The following is a 16,657-nucleotide window of genomic DNA, read 5'->3' on the forward strand; positions in this document are numbered from 1 at the left end:
AATTTTTTTTAAATTGATGTTTTTCACCAAAAGGTGTCATTTTAAAATTGAAATATTTGTTAAATTGGAATTATTGATTTTACTTTTTATATAAATGTAAAAATGCCACACATCAAGATATTTCTTTCAGGGACAGCCATGGCCCCCCAACATTTGTACCTTTTAAACCCAAGTTGATATTTAAAGTAACTGAAATTGGAGTTTAACAATAATCATAGAGCATTAACTTGGTGAAATATCATGCGAAATATTACGCTGTTCACATAATACTTTCAAGACCAATTGTATTAGATGACAAAAGGAGGAGAAAGAATTACTGAACCACAGGAATTCCATCTCGAATCGAAGCCCACACTTTTTGTAAACATTTTCACAAATCTCAACTCTCTCATACCTCAACTTCTACTAAGTCCAAATCTTCCCCTCTACTCTGAATCCGACTCCACGCTTCCCATTGCCTTCAACCCTCTCGGTCTCTGAATAAATCAAACAACAATTTAATAAACCAGAGAAAGATTTTTATTATCAATAAATGACAACAAAATTAAAGACAGCATCCTGGATTCAAACCTCAGACCTTTGGCCTAGAGAGAGAGTGAAAGGGAGGAAGAAGTGGTACCTTCTTAGAAACCTTCTTCTCTCGGACCTCGTACCTTTCCAATGTCAGATCGCACAACCATGCACCTGGACTAACCAACTGCAAATGCACAACATAATAGAACTCAGACTCCATAATTTTTTATTGTATGTTTAAACAGTTTACTGATCCGTTATTGGGATATACACATATAAATCATACTCTCCTAACTGAGATTCGTATTCCTTTTAGGACTGTCCAAAGATAAGTGAGTCATTTCTATTTTTGATAAAAAAAACTAACACCTAGTACTTTATTCGCTCTACTACTTTATATAGCTGAACTTGCAAAAAAACAACCAAAAAAAGAGTGCGCTGTCATCATATAAAAGAATGAACAAGAAAACAGAGCCCCCACCAAAACCAATTTGCATCAGTAGTTCCATAACATTTAATTAAAAACTTGCAGTAAAATACTCTATGGAAATAATCAAATTGTGATGGTGGTGCGAGGCTACTATTATGAGCAACTTAAAGTCTACCAAAAAAGTACGGACTAAAAAATCATTTCCATATCGAATTTCTCTCACAGTAAAAAGAATAAATGCAAGTTGCAAACAACTACTTTCATTTCCAAGTAATTGAACAACTGATAATCCAAGTTGAATATGTTGAAAAGTCGCATACTTTTAGTATGAATTTTGTCGTAAACGATGGAACCCAAAGTCGCCGTTCGTTTACGACCAAAATGGATGAGCAAGACATGAACATTGCACATAGATTGCACCTACCTATGCTGCTACCATGTCTAAATGGGGGGTTCTTTTTTTTCTCAAGCTATATATTTCACGCGCTTCATTTAATTTGTGCAAGTATTACCTAACATGTACCAAAAAAGGATAGCCAAAATAAAGTTGTGTGTTTTCTTATGCTTGGTTTTTCATGATACGGAATCTAGATCTATCTTTCTTTCCACACTCCAATACCCATATTTAACTTTATTACAGAGTACTATATAATTACACTAAAGGAAGGAAATATTTCCTTATCTAACACGAGATGAATGGAGGAATGGAGGAATGGTAAGACTTACGTTGAGTGTGCGTTGGATAAACTTGGCTCGCTTCTTTGGTCTTTGCGGGAGCTTGGACCCTTTGATTGCCATGAAATCTTCTTCCTTCTCCTTGTTTGTCAGGGCGATCACAAATTTCGGTGGCCACATCGCCAAGATGGTGGTGTCACCGCCAGAAGACGAGCCGCCCTTTTTCTCATCATGGCCTGTCCCGGATGACCCGGAGCCACCACCTCCACTGCCATGTTGATAGTGGTTGTCGTTGCGGTGACTTGAATTATTGTTGTTCTTGGTTCTATTACTGTTGCCGGTGGTACCACCCCTCTTCTCTCCTCTTTCAGGGGATGTCAAACCCCTTACTCCGTTGCTGTGTCCTCTCATACCAAGAGAACTCTCTGAATTCCTAAAGATTGAACACAACAATAGCAAATCACATCACTATTCATAAAATATGTAAATAAAAATACAAACTTCAACCACTTCTATGATAAATTTCACAACATACATATACAAGTGAGAAATAATACTGAATACATATAAAAACAATAAACAATTAAAGATTTTTTAAAGGGTAGGAGGGGAATTTACAGAAATAGCCTTGTGGGGAGTTCTGGAACAGAGATTTCAACTATGATGAATTTCACATCATACTTCAAAAATTTTATACCAGTGAAAATAATACTGAATATATATATAAAAACAACAAAAAATTAAAGATTTTGAAAAGGGAATTACAGAAATAGCCTTGTAGGAGACTTCTGGATCAGAGAATTGGGGGAGTTGTTTTAAGAGAGTGTATGGTTTCTGATATGGGTCAGCGCCTTTTATTTAATACTCCAAAGAGACGTGGTATTTGGGGGCAGTGTGTGCAAATACAGATACAGAGAGATACATACCAAATACGGATAGATAACGAAAAACAGAAAAGGGCTGGAAGAATCTGAGCCGTTGGATTGAATTCGTTACCCACTGTTTAATAATTTAAGCGTACTAATCTTGAAAATATTACAAAAATGTGGCGTAGATCTAGGAAAATAACAATTCATTGCCAAAGGAGTGGAAATGAGAGGATAAAATAGTGGTCCACTTTCCGAAGCCAACCAATTAGCAGTTTCCAAGAAATGAAGGGAAAATGGCATCACTCCACGTTATTCAATCTTTAATTGCTATTGACGAAAAATACTTTTTCATTTTTACTTTGCCGAAACCAAAAATACAATTATCAACGCACATTAAAAACCATTTATCCACATGAATTATTGAATCCAAAAAAGGAAATGAATTCGGTGAAGAATGAGGATTACTTTACCTTTGTATACTATAGAGTATAGACCCAAATAAAACAACTTTGATTAAAAACAGCATCAAAATTCAAAACCAGAGCAAATAAGTCAACATACAAAGAAAAAAGTAAAATTGCTCATTATTTTTGGGGAAAATTACCTCAAAATAGCCGGCCGCTGACGGAGGTTCAAATAGCCGTTGCTCTTATTGGTATCGAGCTGATTCGAGTTGGGATTGAGATCCGACCTGACAACCCGGCGATCGATCCGGGTGGTGGCCCGCTGAACCGGACCCGAGTTGTGGTCCTTGGCCTGGAACTTCATGCAGCGGAGCCTTTTCCTGTTGCCCCACTGCAACACGAAGTCGGACGACGTCGTAGCGGCTGACTTGGATTCAGATCTCAGCAATAAGCCGTCTTTATTGGTGGAGTGGGGAATGTTCCTCTCCATCGCCCCCTTTTGTACGCCTGTACGCCGTCAAGTAACATTTGCTTCTCGTTATTAACGGAAGTTAAAGGCTCTGTTAAGTTAAACTACTGTGCCAATAATGGTGTGACGAAAAAGGAAGATAAGATTTATAATAAAAAGAAGATCACCGAGTTTCAAATGGGCAGACTTTTCGGCCAAATGCAGGTAAAGAGATCAAATAGAATACTGCTAGGGCTAGAGAATCTGGGGAGAAATGGTTCAACACTGGAATTCTGCCCAAGAATTATGGTATACAAGTGGAGAAGAATTGAATGCGTGGTTTAACCATTGACTGAATGAAGATATTTTATTTTATTTTTCTGGAAAAAGATAATGTCAGGAGCAGAGCACTCTGTTGTGGTTTTTGACATTTTTGGGCTGATTTGCTCGATGTGGCGACGAAAATTGTTGATGTATAGCAAAGGAAGAAACGGCTACTTTTCTTAAAAATTAGCTCCTGGTTTTTTAGGTCAAAACTTTCAGATAGAGGAAATTTTTCAGGAAAAAAAAAACATTGTTGGAGATTCACAAAATTCGAATTGTGAAGGCGAAGAGATTTGAGCAAACTTTGAGATAGAGCACTTGAATCAAACATCAAGCTGAAACGATTTGAAATATCACGTTCCTCGAGAGAGGGAAGGAGGGAGCCGGAGGAAAGAAAAATCACCATTACCTGTTCTCCTCCACTGAAACCCTACAAACTCTGCCGATAAAATCTGATAAATATCAGTAAAGCCGGAATCCTCCAAATCTGCAACAACAGGCAACCAAAAAAATTTCGTCACGCACAAAAAATGTAAATCATACGCCAATTTTCTAATATTATCCCAAACAAATTACCTTGGTCTCCAACTTGGATGTTAACAGAGTTGAACCTCTCGAAAAAACTTGAGAAGAAATGAATTGATGTCACATACGCCTCAAAAACCAAGCAGAATCCACAGCAATTGAAGCGCTGAAAATAGCGCTTTCAGCAGAGAAACAGGAAGAATTCTGAGGTTTCGTCGATCGATTGCGATCCTCTCATCCACGAAACCGATCTCAAATCTCTCGAAAATTCACCTGTTGAGCAAAATTCAAACAGTATCATTACAAAACAACCGAAGGAATCAAAGTAGAATTACAAAATAATGATAATTACAAACCTTGCAACACAAATCTTCTTCCAAATACCCAATCGGAAGGCATCAAATCAGCACAATCGAGCTTGAATATGTTCTAAAACACATATACAATCATTGAAACTCCAGAATTTAATTATATGCGAAACCTTCTTCAGTTAAACTCGCAGAAATTGCGAATTTCTCACTGTTAAATCGTTTGATCATTACAAATTCAGTGCATCACCACTCAGAAGATAACACAGCCCTCCAAATTTATGAGAGAACCTAGAGATGGAGAGAGGAATAAGTGAAGAAAGAACACAAAAATACGAAATACTCTTCTTCTCTTTGGAGCCTCCAGTTTTATACAGTCGAGTTCTCCATCTTCAATCTGGACCGTTAAATTATCATAAACGGTGTTGATCGCTCGTCGTTTGGTCTGTTAGATGACGGCGTTACTCTGCCCCATCGCAAGCTGGAATGAGGCGAATGATCTAACGGAATACCTTACGCCGTTTGCAGGCTATTTTATGTAATGAGTTTTTTTATTAACAATGAAATAATGGTGGAGCTTTCTCGCTAACCGGCGCTCTGGCATGCGATTAAGTTAACCGTGGTTAATTAAATGTATTATAGTTAGCTTCGTCTGCATGTATCTAATCTTGCTTTGATTTTTTAAATATTACTACCAGCCGCGGCTGCTGCCAGTGGCAGTCTATTGCAAGCCGAGTACTCGGTGGAGCCGTGTGGCGTGCGGTGGGCGACACGCCCGATGCCGCGGCGGTATTGTCTTTTTTTTTTTTAATCTATAAAATAGAATAAATATAACTTATTTTTCATTCCATTTCATTCTATTTATTTTTTTATATTAATTTTGTTCTACTCCAATTAAAATATACCAACAATTAAAAAAAATGTGAGACGTGACTATGACGTGGCTGAACAAGTTTTATATAGTTGAGGCATGACTATAATGACTAAGCGGACAATTTTATTTTATTTTATATTTTTGGCTAAAGCATAGTTGTTCCACTATTGTGTACACTCGAAAACCTCAAACTCGAAGATTTTGAGAAACCAATGATACCCAAGGGTTTGTCAAGTGATTTCTACATTTGCGCATAAAAATAGTTAAAACTAAGAGTTTGCAATTAAAAAACTAAAGCTTATTTTAGAATTTGAATTAAAATATCAAATTTATTAGACATGTAGACTCTTGTAATCTCCGAATATATTCATCTAATTGAGTATTAGACTTACTGGACTTGATAATTCATGTCTGAACTCGGTCAATTCATATCAATCTTAATATGTCGGCAAACAATGATGTAATAATATTGATACATATTCATTCAAATATATCATGCTTTTTACAAAAGTTACAAAAATATATTCTAAAGCAAGAATTTTTATTCCAAGAAAGTTTTTGTAACAACATATGAATTGAGCGGATTTATATTATCATGACATTAAAGTTCTAAACCACGTACTCATAATGACAAAAACTACAATTTCACCAAACATCAACTAAATGTGAAAAGAAAAACAGAGAGCCATCAATTAAAATATAAATACTGTAGAATGAATGTGGGGAATGTTGAACAAAGAGTTACCCAAATGTTGAATTTCATTGTTTTAAACTAGAGGCATAAATTATTTGATAATTAAGTTTCCTCTAAAAAATCGGCTTTATTTCTCAAAAACTATTTTTTACTACTCCGTTTTAATTTTCTCTGATTTACTACTACTTTGTTGAAGTTGTTTGCAACTCAAGAAACAACTCAAGAAATGCCCACAATTCAGATAGTGTAACCGATTTGATCTTATGAAGAAGAATAATAAGAGGGCCTTTATATTTCTGACCACCAATAACATTTTCAATATATATATATATAAATATAACATCAAGCTCATCTTCATATCTACAAGCTCAAATCCAGCACCAATGCTTCCACATACCCCGGCTGCAAGGCGACAGCGAATCAAGCGCTGAATCCCCTATGGAGAGAGCTCCAAGGGTTGGAAGGGAAAGTGGTGCAAGCTTGCGCTGAAGCCTCGGTCATCGCCTCAATCTCCACTCCCTTGTTGCAAATGTTGGCAAAAGCTCGCATGTGCTTCATCCCGTACTGGGATAGCGCCCCACAGCGCGCCTCAAATGTCCTAACCTGTAATTGCAGATAGGAACAAACATGTTCTTGAATGAGACGAGCAGGGAATGGAACGAAGAAGCGATGAATGTTTCTGGGATGTGTTAAGTGTTGTTACCATTGTTTTGATGCAGCTCCAGTCTTCGACAAGAGGTTTCCCGGTAGGTTGGATGTAGTTCATGACTTCGTGGCTCTTCTCAATCCCGAAGAGGAATTTGCCGATCAGTTTAATGCTGTTGTCAACGTGTGCGCGGTGTGCCATAGCCTCAGCGAGCTGGATCTGAGCTTCAACCTTGCGATCAGAACCTTCAGCAGCCTTGCGAAACTGCAAGTAGGAACCGAAATGTGAGCTATGTTACATTTATTGTATCATCGTTTGATCTTTTCTATAATCCGATTGATCTAATAAGTTGAAACACACAAGTGCAGAGGAAACAGAGAGATCAAACTCGATTTCGGCACACTTACCTTATGCCAGAAATGCAGGAGATCAGCGTCGCGCTGGTTGACAGCTTGTGAAGATGGCAACAGAGAATTGTCCACCGCAAAAGTGAAATTATCATTGGCAGGATCTGTGCCAATATACAGATAAAGAGCCTCTGTGTTTAGGGTCACATCACCGTATTGCATGACGTGGGAGCCATATTCACCATTGTCATTTGCTGTTCGCTTCTTGACCTAAACATGCAGTAAAAGGTCATATATGTTCACGAATTGAATATCACTTGGTATGTGTAGGAATCCTCATTTAAGCAAAGAACAAATTTAGTTTTGGCAGATCTTACCAGCTCGTACTGCTGCTTCAAAGTTTCAGTCCGGAGATTGTGCACGTCACTGTTGATAAACACCACAAAGTCGATATTGATCAGGAAAACAATACACCAGAAAACATAGTTTCAGAACTGGCTAGACAACCACCCCACCACTCTCATTATCATACTTTCAAAACTATGCCAGTCTTTTGAGTGACATCAAGATAAAGTTCCCTTACAAGAGAAATCATACACATTCGAGGAAATTTTCTTAATCGCGTACACGTAACCATATATTAATAATGATCTAATGAAGTCTGAAAGTTTGAAGTATACGAGGCATTACCTATCTTCCATCCAGGCAATACTGTAGAGGTCTCCCAAACAGGTGTCATATTCAGGGGGAGGACTCGGGCTCTCTCCTGGGCAGTAGGTTCCCCAACTATTCTCAACCGCATTTGCTGCAGTTGTTGCATATATGTTCAAGCCTTCGGGAAGAAGACCTTCAAATATGCTTCCAGATTCACATGCTTCCAAATAAAATACCTATGGCATAATATGGAGATATTTAGGTTTCCTTTACTTTTTGCTTCAGAGATGAACAATTCCACAAAAACGAATGCCTGTAATCAAATTACCAGGCTCTTATATGTCCCAGCAGCGTGCTTCTGTTTCAAGACATCATTTAGGTCATTTGCATATATATATGGTCCGGCAGGCGTCCCTGAGTATACATAACAACATCAAGAATAATCAGTCCAACACACAAACTCTATTAACGATTAATACTCGGTCGAATGCAGAGAACTGATAGAGGACATTCTCTCCATGTATTCTGCAGATTTCTTTCATGTTATGGTTATCTTTTAGTTTGTTACTCCATAGTTTATATTTTCCAAGTTTGAGTATATTTAAGGTGTCCAGAAAACAGTTGAAGTCCAGTGATTTGGTGTGAAGGCCTCTGTGGAGGAGTAGCCCTCCACGAAGGGAGGTGACTTCCTCTATCAAGAACATATTTGATTAGAAAAGGGAATGCAGGATAGATTTTTTTTGCATTATATCAAAAGAATTTACTAACCAAGAATTCCAGGACCACCATGATCTGTGTAGTATATGAATATGTGATCATTTGGACCGCTATCCACAACCTTGCCACTGCCTCCTTTTACCGCGGTTTTGTTGCCAAGAATTGCAGCATAAAAGTTTTCAGCAGTTACAGCGTCTCCAACATAATCCTGTCCCAATTAACTATATGAGGAAAACATGGCTTTTTCTATAATTGACAAACAACTAGAACACTTAAAACGACACTGACCTTTGGAACTCCCTCGTAAACGTCACTACCATGCGGGTTGTTTATGATGACACCAGGCCGAGGGTTTTCACTGTTATTGGCAATGTCATCGTACATGAAAACAACAATGTTTTCATCCTTCAGACCACCCTTCTTTAAGATTTGATACGCGTGGCACACATCAGCCTAGTACAAAACAAAAGGAGCATGCATCAGCTTCACTGATCCGTTACAGATGAAAATCGAGGTCGTTCACACATAAAACAAGTCATGAATAGCAAGCTGGACCAATATAAGCAAATAACATATAGGTTGCTTTCATGTGCTTTTTGCAATATCACTTTCTTTGTTCTATCATATTTGGATATTTTCCTTTATAATTGATTGTCCTCATTTTCATGCCAAGTTTACTAATCAAATCGGCATCAATATACTTAAAGTTTCCTGCAATTACTAATTCATCTCAACTTCAATCCAATTCAATTCAAGGTAAATAAAGATGCATATCAAGAAAAAGGAAAATGTGAATTTTCAGGCAACTAAAATTAATTGGGGTTCTGGTGACCCACTCTCACGAGTCACGACAAAAAGAAATTATGTTTATGATTAATAATCTTTGTGGGCCCGCTAGGAATATGCCTTGACAGCCTTGTGCATTACTGAAGCACGCAAAAGATAACTGCAACTTGAAATATAAATATATCTTTCATAACTATATTCATTCAATTCAATAATTCGTCTTAAACCAAGTAAAGTTTGTCACTGATAATTTTGATTTTCGAAGTAAGAATAAGCTCAATTTAGAAATAAAATCATGGAAAAAGTTTAAAATAAACTGTATAGAAAACCAATAGTTTAAGCAAACACAAGTCAAACTGTAAAAACTAAAAATACTACTACTACTATGAATGAAAATGATTCAGTAAACATGAGTTCAGTAAAATTAAGATATAAATCGAAAACAGTTTAAAAACCGTGAAATTAAGCAGAGTAACAAAACACTAGCTTAATAACTTCAAAATTAGCTTCCAATAACAAAAAAGTAGAACTATTTCAGTCGCCTAACTAGTTGCAGGAGCAGATTTCCAGTAAGCATCAACAAATCAACATAGAAATAAGTAAAAATTGGTAACAGAATTTCGATCGCGATCACCTGATGCCGATAATTCCAGTAGCCGTTGGATCCAGCGAACAGGACGGCCCATCGAGTCCCCTCGGAGCCGTCGTCGGCGCCGACGCTGAAGAAGCGGCGAGTTTCGGCCGGCAGCTTGAGGAGATCGTGGCGGGCGTGAGCGGCAACGGCCAGGATCGAGAGTGCAAGGACGAAGGGTGCACCGGCGGCGTAGCGTATCATTATCCCCGGTGTTGAAGGGATATAATTATGTTGTGTGATTTGGAGAATCTGAATGCGCGATTATATAAAGATTGAAATTGGAGTTGCGTGTGATTAAAATACGAATTTTATTTAATTATAAAATTTTGTTTATGATTTGAGTTTGCAATTTAACAAATATAGAATTTACAAGTTTGAATTTGTTTACTTGTATGATTTTGTAGTTTATTATTGTGACGATAAACTTGTAGACTATAATTGATTAATTAAATCTTACTCCGTATTAGAGAATTTCGTTTACATTTTAATGCATGCGTGTGTAAATATTTTGATGAACTGGTGAGAGTATGTGTGATTAAAATTGCAAATTCGAAATTGTAATAGTATATGATTAGAAGTAAAGTATACTACCCGTTTGATAAGAAAGATGGATATAAAAAGATACTATAAAATAAGATAAGAAACGCGGGCTTCGTGTTAAAGTATGCGTTAATAAGATTTTTCGTTATTGTTTAGTAGAAATGAAATTATATTGATTTGTGTAATTAGATAACAATGGCTTAATTTGATAAATTGATGGGTTATATAAATATGAATAAAGACAAATTTTAGCAAGAATAAAACGGACCTTTGTCTTATACTTTGAGTTAAACTTGCATGTAAATATCTCACAGTTAGAAACGTCCATTTACAATTTTTTTGGTATTACTAGTGACTCGTAATTCTTGTCTCATGCATAACGTAGCTTTATCCAATTCTATCAAAAATAGTGTTTTAGTTGTTTGCTAATATTCTAGCAATTATATTTAATATTTTATGGCACTAAGAGAATATCAGAATATTGCTAATCCCACTTTTTCTTGATTTAAATTTAGTTTATATCATGTGCAGATGATTTGAAACTATTTTCGAATAGTTTATGGAATCGTTTAATAAGAGAATATTAGAATATTGTTAATCCTACTTTTTCTTGATCGAAATATATTTTTATATAATTTGCAGATGATTGAAACTATTTTCGTATAGTTTATGGAATTGTTTAGTACTAATACCAATTTTATTATATATATAAGGTCACGTCAAAATGCAAATAATATTTTAATGCATTAATCAAGAAATATAATCTAAATGAGTTGACAAGATAAAGATTTTGAATTTTAATTAATAGTGCACAAAATATTAACAAAAGGGTATGATCATTAATATGTTAAAAACTGGTCATTTTCGTGGTTCCTGTGTATTAACATGATGATATGAATATGGTATATTGGTATGTATGGAAGATGTTATCTCAATCGCTACTATGACACCATGCTAATTGCTATAGATGTGATATCATGTGCAATTTGTGGCGATTTAATTTGTATTTGATATTTATGAAGCGGTTGTAGATTAATAAATTGACACTCTACACCACATATATGTATTTGATAGTTAAGTTTTTGTTTCAACGAACATAATCAATTTTCATTTGTTACGAACCGTTTTCCCAATAATTCAATCTACTGTATCAACAATACACAAACTCGATATATAATCATATAATTAATGTAAATTCAATAAACTCATATTGATACAATTATTAAGTTATATTTTCTTTTTACCAAAAAATATTTTATGGGTAAGTTATGATTAAGTTTAAATCTCACTCCTCCATAATTAATAATTACTGTTAATATATCATATAGTATAAAAGACAAACACATTAGACGAGGCATAAATCAGTAGTGGTGTTTTCCATTGCTTGTTGGAGTACATGTTAATTAATGGGGTCATGACAATTATACAACAACCATTCTATCTTTTTTGCTTTCTATATGCAGTCAATATGTTAAAAAAAAAAATTGGGTTTTATTGGCAATAATTAGTTAGGCCACTAACACAAATAATTTAAAATATACTACTGTATATAATAAAAATGCAAAACCAATTTTAGCACCACCAACCACATAGCAGTTTTCGCCTTATTTTCTAATAGTAGCATCCTATCATAATCTTTGAGCTAACACGCATAAAAACCTTTATAATACTTTACCAACCAAACTTTGATAAATAAGTATACTATCTCAGAGATTATTGCAATTTGCAATGGGGGCTATTTTATTTTGACATAAAATTCCACCATCACAATCCTATAAGACGCAATTTAAGATTTTCACACATCTTTTAGTTTATAAAAGGAATAACTAACTGACTAGGGAAAAAAAAAGTATATTCATTTGCATTCATGAAGGAAAAGGTAAATAATAGAGATTCTACATCATAACTTTTTAGCTTGAATGAACTGGTTTTGATTGAGTTACGTAACAAATATCAATATTTAATTATATTTATGTTCATTTCCGTCATTTTTAGTTATTTACATAATCTACTCCATGTTTCCATCCAACTGCAATATAATGTTTCATTTCGCTATTTTGGTTTAAAAAGCTCATTTGCTTTGTTTTTTTTGGTATTAGAGGCTTATAGTGTAAAACCCATTTGTAACAATCAGGCCCAATAACAAATAAGACCCATTAAATATACACAGGCCCAAATCAATTAATCGTAGCCTGCAAATAAAAGTATATATAAATGTATTTTGTTTCCGCCTTTGCCATTACTCCATTCGTTCGTTCGTCCGTCTGCCAATAAATATTCCATATTGCCATTTTTGAATGTTCACCATTAAATGTCTCATTATATGTGTTGTGCTATTATTACATAACCTCGACATAAAAGAGTTGCATTCAGCTCATGCTTATCTGAATATTCACGTCCACAATCGAGGTTATGTAATATCACAAATTCACAATCAGCACGATTATGTAATAGAGAAACCGGAGCTAAAAGGCATTGTGCTAGATTCGAGCATCGAGGTTATGTAATATCACAATCAGCACGATTATGCAATAGAGAAGCCGGAGCTAAAAGGCATTGTGCTAGATTCGAGCATCTTACGAGATTGAGAATCTGAATCTAACAAACACTACATAAATTTACTTCATTTAGAGCTGCATCATCATAGTTGACAACAAAATCCAGAAAGATAAATCACAGCATTTTGGTGCAGAAACATACAGGACAAGTTGACGGCAAAATATAGTGTTACCTTAGAATTCTTGATTAATTACATTTCTGCATCACTGGATGGAGACAACTGCGTTTTCATCCCCTTGCGATGCATCAGCTGCAGGAGACTTCTTCACCAGAGACTTGGGTAGGTCCAGCTCGTCCTGAATACAACGCTGCTGAGGATGGCATAACAGCTGACTCATGTTACGGAAAAGGGCACGCGTCAGTCCTTGACCACTCTCGAAGATGTAGCCCTCGAACTCACTGATTCGCTCAAGTGCGTCAACTAGTGTATCGTACACCACTTGTGGACAGTTATCAGGTCCAGGTTTGTCGTGGAGGTACATCACATCCAAGGTGAAGAGCTTCAGAGACGAAGGCAACTGGGATTGTGGCGGCATGGATGACCTACAGTAGATCAAGATCTGAAACAAGAAAGCCAAAAGATTATGCATAAGCATTGTGGCAATAGACACAGAAGCAAGAAATATGAGAATTTGGAGATGATTCACGGACCAGAATAGGTTCAATTTAGGTTTAAGTGAATATTGAAGAAAAAGACCAGAGAACACAGATATCGCCTTAGAAAATAACATGAAGGAAACAGAAATGAGACCAAATTTTATATTTTTATGGAAAAGATTTGATAATGCTTGAAACTTGTCAGAAATGACTGAGAATGAGGACCACTTACAAAACTTCTTTTCCAAAGACAGCTAGTAGTATCCTGTGAAGTATCATCCTACCATTTCTGCATAATAAGTGTTTATGGAAAACTGATCCCACAACTCCAGCAATCTAAATGCTCTTTCAGAAAATTTTCAGGCAGACATAGAGTAAGAAAGAGGGGAGGGTGGAGATGGTTGGATTGCTCAGTGTCATAAAGATATGAGGATAATGTGAGTTCATGATGGTCACTTACCACACGGAATATCCGATTTTGTGCACGAGATTTTTTTGCTTCGTGTGTTGCTACTTTGAAAAGCTGAGTGAGGTCTGCATGGCTGGTGGATGAATCCACTGAGAGACCTCGGAGAGCGGAAAGTGCTGCATCAACTTCACTACTGAACTCTTTCCGAAGCTTCACAATGAAGCAAAAAGGACAAAATCAGGCAAATATGATCAAGAGAGTAGCATAGATAACAAAATTGTAACAAGTGACAAATCGTGTCAAAGAGCAAAGACCATAGCATTCATGCTGGATATTTCAGCTACCTAATATCAAGGATGCCTATTCGAATGATCACATCTTGATCGTATATACCAGATAACAAAGATTCATATTCAAGTTACTTCAATCTATATCATGACCCTGCCCTCCTGATTCCAACATTAAACCCAAACTGCCACTCTTATATCCACATGCATCGTGCAGCAAATTTCATCTTCCATCAAAAGAAAAAAAATACCGGCAGAGTAAATTATGCCCCAGTACATTTAACATTTTCAAAACTGATAACACACAGATTTCTAGCATACATGGATCACAACCACTACCACAGTTGTGCGATTCTCATCAATGTGACAACCATTCCACTCAAACAGAGAAAAATGCATACACACCACCACAAAATTTTGCACAGCCTATACGCAGAGACTTAGAAGTTAGAATGCATCTGAAAATATCTTATTGGTGGGTTAAGTAAAAGCATTGTGAACATCCCCAGCATCTAAAGCTGTGCAGCACACATTCACACCAAATGCGCAGCATTGTTATCTTATAAATTCGTGATACACATCATAGACTCAGTATACATACAGCCTTAGCACCAGATAGCAAACACACACAAAAAAAATCCCAATCCTAAAACCTGTTAGCTCAAAAAAGAATCATAACCGTTGCTCTTCTGCAATTCAGAATAATACGTAATTTTTCACCATAACAAAGGTAATCAGGCACTAATTCAAGTGATACGTAGGTTATGCTTCAATGTGAACTCTCACCAACTAAGCTAACAGGTGAAAGTTGCAGTGCAGCTTCCAATTTCCTACCAACAGAATCAATTTAACCCTAAAATCGACTACAGCGCAGTAATTAATCAACTAATTATAACTGAAAAGGGCACAGAAATGGTACCCAATAGGTGGATTTGCCGAGGGCGGAGAATGCGAAGCGGTGATCGGGATTGATGGTGAGCTTGGAGTGGACGAATAGCATAATTGCCTGCTTTATGGACTCCAATCGGGTGTAGGGGCGACCGTTGGGCCCGTTCACCTTCATCTCCGCCAACGTTTCGCGACCGACATCAATGCAAAATAGTATGTCCTCGTTTGAGAATCGGACTGCGGGGAGAGTGTATCCGCCACCGCCGTGAACAGCAGGCTGTGGATTTGAGCTCCTGACCTCTGCGACCTCCATTTCTCGCTGGAGTTTCTGGTTAATTTCTGGGTTTTTTATGCTGAATTTAGGGGCTTGTTTTAATTTAGCATTGTCAAAGTTTCGTCACTTATTTTCAATTTCATTTCTTCTACGTAATTTATCACATTTCATTTTTTTTTTTATCAATTTTATAATAAATCTCATACTCCTACAACTAATTTTTTCAATTATATTTTCTAAGATTTTTCAAATTAAAACATGACAAATTTTAGAACAGTAATCTTTTTTTTTTAGTCCGTCTCATAAGAGCATCCACAGCGGTGGCGTCCGTCCGTGCCGCTGAGCACGAGCTCGTCCGTCTGCCGCTGCGAGTTGTCCGTCCGTGCCAGCGGCACGGCGCTGCTCTTAGCTAAGAGCACGTCCGTGCCGCTGAGCAGCCTTACATGGCGGCACACGATTGGCCAACGGCAATTTCGTTTCTTTTTGTAATTTTTTTAAAAAATTTGAATTTAATTTAAAAAATCATTTTTTAATTATAAAAAAATATTTTCCCACTTCTCAATAAATTATATCCGTTTTCTACACACTTTTAATTTATTTTTCAAATTTTCACCCCAAAATTCACTTTTTAATTATGTACTTTTATTTTTTAGAATTTTAATTATGTACTTTTTATTTTTTAGGATTTAATTATGTAATTTTTATATTTTAATATATTTTTTAATTGTAGAAATGTTTTTAGTAATTAAAGTATTTAAATTAAATAATAGAATAGTAGGACCCTTGAGCTTGTCCTTGCGGAAGAGCACGGATGTGGGTGTCGTGCTCTTGCCTAAGGACAAGGAGTAAAAGTGGGTCCGGGCCCACCTCCGTGCTCTTATTTAAGAGCACGGATGGGGATGCTCTAAGAATATTTACTTTCTAATTCTAAAAATAAATTCTTTATAACAAGATGAGACTCATTCTGCACTAATAATGCTTTAAGTACTTTTTCTCTTTACCTCTCTCTTAAATTATCAATTTTATATTAAAAGTGTCGAATCTAAAGTGCATATTCTCTTAGGACGAACAGACGAAATAAATTATTTGATCCTTAAAAAATACTCCCTCCGTCCAATAAATATGAAACGTTTGCTTTTCGACATATGATTTTATGTAGTGTTGTTTTGTTAGTTAAAGAAGAAACAGTAAAGTAAGAGAGAGAGAAAAGTAGAGATAAATTTATTTCTATTTTAAGAAACATTTTATTTTTAAT

At 36.0% G+C, this 16,657-nt stretch overlaps 2 protein-coding genes and 1 pseudogene across 2 annotated transcripts; all 3 read right to left on the reverse strand.

Moving 5' to 3' along the window:
* Positions 1–201: 201 nt before the first annotated feature.
* Positions 202–4,827, reverse strand: LOC125214862 (probable serine/threonine-protein kinase DDB_G0282963). Its single transcript, XM_048116053.1, has 7 exons — positions 4,545–4,827; positions 4,240–4,461; positions 4,073–4,150; positions 3,092–3,398; positions 1,670–2,051; positions 620–697; positions 202–476 (listed from the first exon to the last, which is right to left on the reverse strand). Exons 4-7 carry the CDS (start codon positions 3,379–3,381, stop codon positions 426–428), a joined length of 801 nt encoding a protein of 266 aa, XP_047972010.1. The 5' UTR covers positions 3,382–3,398; positions 4,073–4,150; positions 4,240–4,461; positions 4,545–4,827; the 3' UTR covers positions 202–425.
* Positions 4,828–6,306: 1,479 nt separating this feature from the next.
* LOC125211331 lies at positions 6,307–10,092 on the reverse strand (annotated as a pseudogene).
* A 2,895-nt stretch (positions 10,093–12,987) lies between these two features.
* On the reverse strand, positions 12,988–15,495 carry LOC125211332. The gene is made up of 3 exons (XM_048111064.1): positions 15,160–15,495; positions 14,005–14,163; positions 12,988–13,507 (listed from the first exon to the last, which is right to left on the reverse strand). Exons 1-3 carry the CDS (start codon positions 15,439–15,441, stop codon positions 13,151–13,153), a joined length of 798 nt encoding a protein of 265 aa, XP_047967021.1. The 5' UTR covers positions 15,442–15,495; the 3' UTR covers positions 12,988–13,150.
* Between the last annotated feature and the right edge of the window lie 1,162 nt (positions 15,496–16,657).

This window comes from Salvia hispanica, chromosome 3 (assembly GCF_023119035.1).
Source record: "Salvia hispanica cultivar TCC Black 2014 chromosome 3, UniMelb_Shisp_WGS_1.0, whole genome shotgun sequence".
In the NCBI taxonomy this organism is placed as follows: domain Eukaryota; kingdom Viridiplantae; phylum Streptophyta; class Magnoliopsida; order Lamiales; family Lamiaceae; genus Salvia; species Salvia hispanica.

What these genes read in the sequence shown, in the direction of transcription:
- LOC125214862 (XM_048116053.1), bottom strand. Translation starts at nt 3,381, where the DNA reads ATGGAGAGGAACATTCCCCACTCCACCAATAAAGACGGCTTATTGCTG. An exon ending in CAGCGGCCGGCTATTTTGAG is followed by an intron (nt 2,052 to 3,091) that starts GTAATTTTCCCC and finishes TTCAATCTTTAG; the next exon opens with GAATTCAGAGAGTTCTCTTG. An exon ending in TTATCCAACGCACACTCAAC is followed by an intron (nt 698 to 1,669) that starts GTAAGTCTTACC and finishes GTGCATTTGCAG; the next exon opens with TTGGTTAGTCCAGGTGCATG.
- LOC125211332 (XM_048111064.1), bottom strand. Translation starts at nt 15,441, where the DNA reads ATGGAGGTCGCAGAGGTCAGGAGCTCAAATCCACAGCCTGCTGTTCAC. An exon ending in TCGGCAAATCCACCTATTGG is followed by an intron (nt 14,164 to 15,159) that starts GTACCATTTCTG and finishes TTCATTGTGAAG; the next exon opens with CTTCGGAAAGAGTTCAGTAG. An exon ending in AAAATCGGATATTCCGTGTG is followed by an intron (nt 13,508 to 14,004) that starts GTAAGTGACCAT and finishes TTCTTGTTTCAG; the next exon opens with ATCTTGATCTACTGTAGGTC.